Here is a 3637-nt window from a genome sequence, read left to right on the forward strand (position 1 = left end):
CATTTAGTTTTTTAAATATTAAACATCTTAAAAGTGATATTTAGGTAAACGGCGCATTACTGCGATTTAAATGTAAAATAAAACTTCAAAAATATCTCTTAAGATTTTTAATATTTAAAAAACTAAATATTATATTGAAATTCTGACACTTGTATCATCTTAAACACATAAAACCACACAAATAGTCGTAAATTAAATTTTTAGGTTGGTAAATTGTTGTGGTCGTACCCTACAAAATTTCATCTTGCTCAATCATCTTAAGGTAATAGCGTCCCTTTCTCCAACCTATTGGCCATCACATAGCAACCGTCATCCCGACACTCTTGACTTCTTTTTCACCAATCTTCCAAATCGTTATTCCACTGAAATTATAAGTCTAAATGACCCAGCCTCTGATCATACACCTGTCTTGCTACTAATCGGAGCTCATCCCTCTCCGAAGAAAAGTAGACCAACCATTACTCCAGGTACTACAAACTGGAACAAATTCAAAGATACCATCTCAAACAAAACTACTCTTAATATAAAATTAAAATCAATCACTGATGTTGACCAAGCAATTGCGAAACTCATTGATGATATTCAAAAAGCAGCCTTGGACTCATCTACCTAGAATCCACCCTATTCTCAAACGCTCAATCTATCACCAGAATTAAGACGACTCATTGCTGAAAGTCGCAGAGCCAGAACTAAATGGCAACATACTCACTACCCGGCAGATAAAACTAAGTACAACTTTCTCTCCAACAAACTTAAGTCTCTACTTAAAATTCACAAAACCAATCTGTACAAAAGTCATATACAAAACCTCTCTTTTTCTAACGGATCAATCTGGCGTAAAACAAAGTCAATATTGCGGATTAAGGACTCCCCTCCTCCAATTCGCCGAACAACAGTATTCCAAACTTCCAGTTTGGTTTCCATTCTCTTCATGCCACAACCCATCAACTTCACCGTGTAGTGGACACCATCTCAACAGCACTCGAAACCAAAAAATACTGCGCTGGAGTCTTTTTAGACGTTGCGAAAGCATTTGATACCGTCTGGCACGATGGTCTCCTTTTTAAACTAAAAAAAATATTTCCTGCCCTAATACCTAATGCTGAAATCATATCTAGAAAATTGTTCATTTAATGTCCGCCTCAACTTACAACACTCCAATCAATTTCCTATCTATGCTGGTGTCTCTCAAGGCAGTAATATCGCTCCATTCTTATATTCCATATACACGTCAGACCTGCCTACATCTGAAGATACTATAGTTGGAACATATGCTGATGATACCGCATTATTATCAGTCTCTTCTGACCATACCATTGCATCTCAACAAATACAAACTAACCTAAATAATCTTTCACAATGGTTCACCAATTGGAAGATAAAAATCAACGAATCTAAGTCTTCCTTTGTCACTTTTACACTTCGACCTCATAGCTGTCCAGCTGTATCAATAAACAACATTGACATCCCTCACTCGACCGAAGTTAAATACCTTGGGCTTATACTTGACAGGCGCTTAACTTGGTCTCCTCATCTAAAGAATAAGCGAAAAAAGCTTAATTCCAGACTCCACCTTTCAAGACCACTCTTTCGTTCGAACTTAACTATACCTATCAAAATAATCCTATATAAAACTCTTCTTAAACCAATCTGGACGTACGGCATCGTAATCTGGGGCTCTGCAAAGAATTCAAATAAAAGAACTATTCAAGCCTTCCAAAACATAGTTCAACGTGTGATCACTGGTGCACCCTGGTTTGTCTCAAATGAGTCATTAAATTACGACCTCAAATTACTATCCATCAATGAAACTGCCTCTATCTTCTACAAGCGCTTCCACTCCAAACTACGAGATAATCCTAATCAACTAATAAACGAATTAGCCTCACTTACACTCCCCGGCAATCCAGCTAGACGCTTCAAAAGAAACTGGTGCCGTGACCTGATAATTTAAGATTAAGTACTTAAAATTTTCAGGGGTATCACAAATGTGGATTTCCCCTTCATGTATATAATTAACCTGTGAACTATCTGTAAAATATTTATATTACTTATTGTACTCGATGTATAGATTGTAATTTTTTCATAATAAAGTCAAATATATTTAAAAAAAAAAAAAAATTGTTGTGTGAAGCGAGTAACTTACAATTATAAGAAAGGAAATTACAATGAGACATGCCCAATGAGGTCACAAATCTTTTTTCAATTACTCATAACTTATTATCAATTATCATTAAAAAAAATCATACATTGAATTATAATATCCTATTAAATAGGTACAACTTTACAAAATAAAAAATACAATATTATTTCAACAAAATAAAACGTTCCGTTCCCCCATTTTAAAGAAAATAATTAGAAGGGGTACGCTCAAAATATAAAACATTAGAAGAGGAGCTTTGTCCTCCCCTACCCCATTTTGAGCAGTGGATGTGAGCAACCCTTATTAAACATTCAAGGCTTTGTTAAATGGTACACTTTACAGTTAAGGAACACTGGCATATTTTTTATAACAATATTTTTATATTATATACACTATACGTCTATAGATATAATAATACTATAGTGATTAAAAAAAAATTTAGGTTTATTATTATTTTCACGACACGCTTAAATCTTTATAAACAGTGTCACATTTAAAATAAATCTGTGTACCTAAATTACTATTATATTTATATAATTCATTATAAAAACAAAACAAAAATATTTAAATTTACTTCATTAAAAGTAAATTATATAAAAATGGTAAAAATAAATTTTTTAGAGACATCATTGTACTACCTTCTATACGGGTTGATAACCAAGGGTTTAACTATTGTCTAAATTATAAATTAATAAAGCAGTAAATAATACGTATGAAAAAAAATATTATACATACTGTGATAGAAAAACAATTGAAATATATGAGATATTACTAATGTTGGCACAAAAGCATTTAAATGTATATCAAATGCATAAGCCCATTCAACATCTTGTCCTTTGTAGTTGGATTTAATTAAATATCTGTTGGCTACTAACCTGTAAATTATAATAAAATATTAATAATAATATAGGAATGAACCAGTGAACATTCTGTACATTGAGAACTGAGAAGGGTAAAAACACGGTTTAATTCGACCACAGGTGAAGATCATTTAAATGGTTTGGGTATGATGAGCATTCATCATCAAGGGGTGAACTTGAACAATGATAGTTTCATTTAGGATGTCATTAGTATGTTTGGAATAAGAATATATAACGAAAAAATTTGCACTTTTTATTTACCGATACCGAATAATACATTTTATTATATTTGATATTCTATTTATTGTATTCTGTTCTTATTGAAATTTATTTGAACTAACTATATGACAATATATTATACAAAAATCAATTATTAATACATTGATAAGTTGAAATAACATTAAACCATTATAATTATTGAGGTATCATTTGAAAAAAATTTTATTTTGCCTCCCGCTCTCCTAAAATTTTACCTATTTGTACCGTTTGCCCATTGTACACAATATATTAGTATTCATGGTACTGGTTTTTTATAGCCACGCCATCCATTTATTAATATAAATACATTGTATAAGTATAAAATAATGAGTTTATTTATTGACTCCATTATAATAATAATTCAATGATAGATAAA

The 3637-nt window shown here is 31.5% G+C and overlaps 1 protein-coding gene across 2 annotated transcripts in view; it reads right to left on the minus strand.

Annotated features, from left to right (window-relative positions):
• Positions 1-3637, minus strand: part of LOC100161482 (protein unc-50 homolog) — an 8492-nt gene that overhangs the window by 1673 nt on the left and 3182 nt on the right. For both annotated transcript variants that reach the window (XM_016806394.2, NM_001162643.2), the window contains 1 exon segment: positions 2879-3018. In XM_016806394.2, the coding sequence (XP_016661883.1) occupies positions 2879-3018 (140 nt within the window).

The sequence above is a fragment of the Acyrthosiphon pisum genome, chromosome A1 (genome assembly GCF_005508785.2).
Source record: "Acyrthosiphon pisum isolate AL4f chromosome A1, pea_aphid_22Mar2018_4r6ur, whole genome shotgun sequence".
Taxonomy (NCBI): Eukaryota; Metazoa; Arthropoda; class Insecta; order Hemiptera; family Aphididae; genus Acyrthosiphon; species Acyrthosiphon pisum.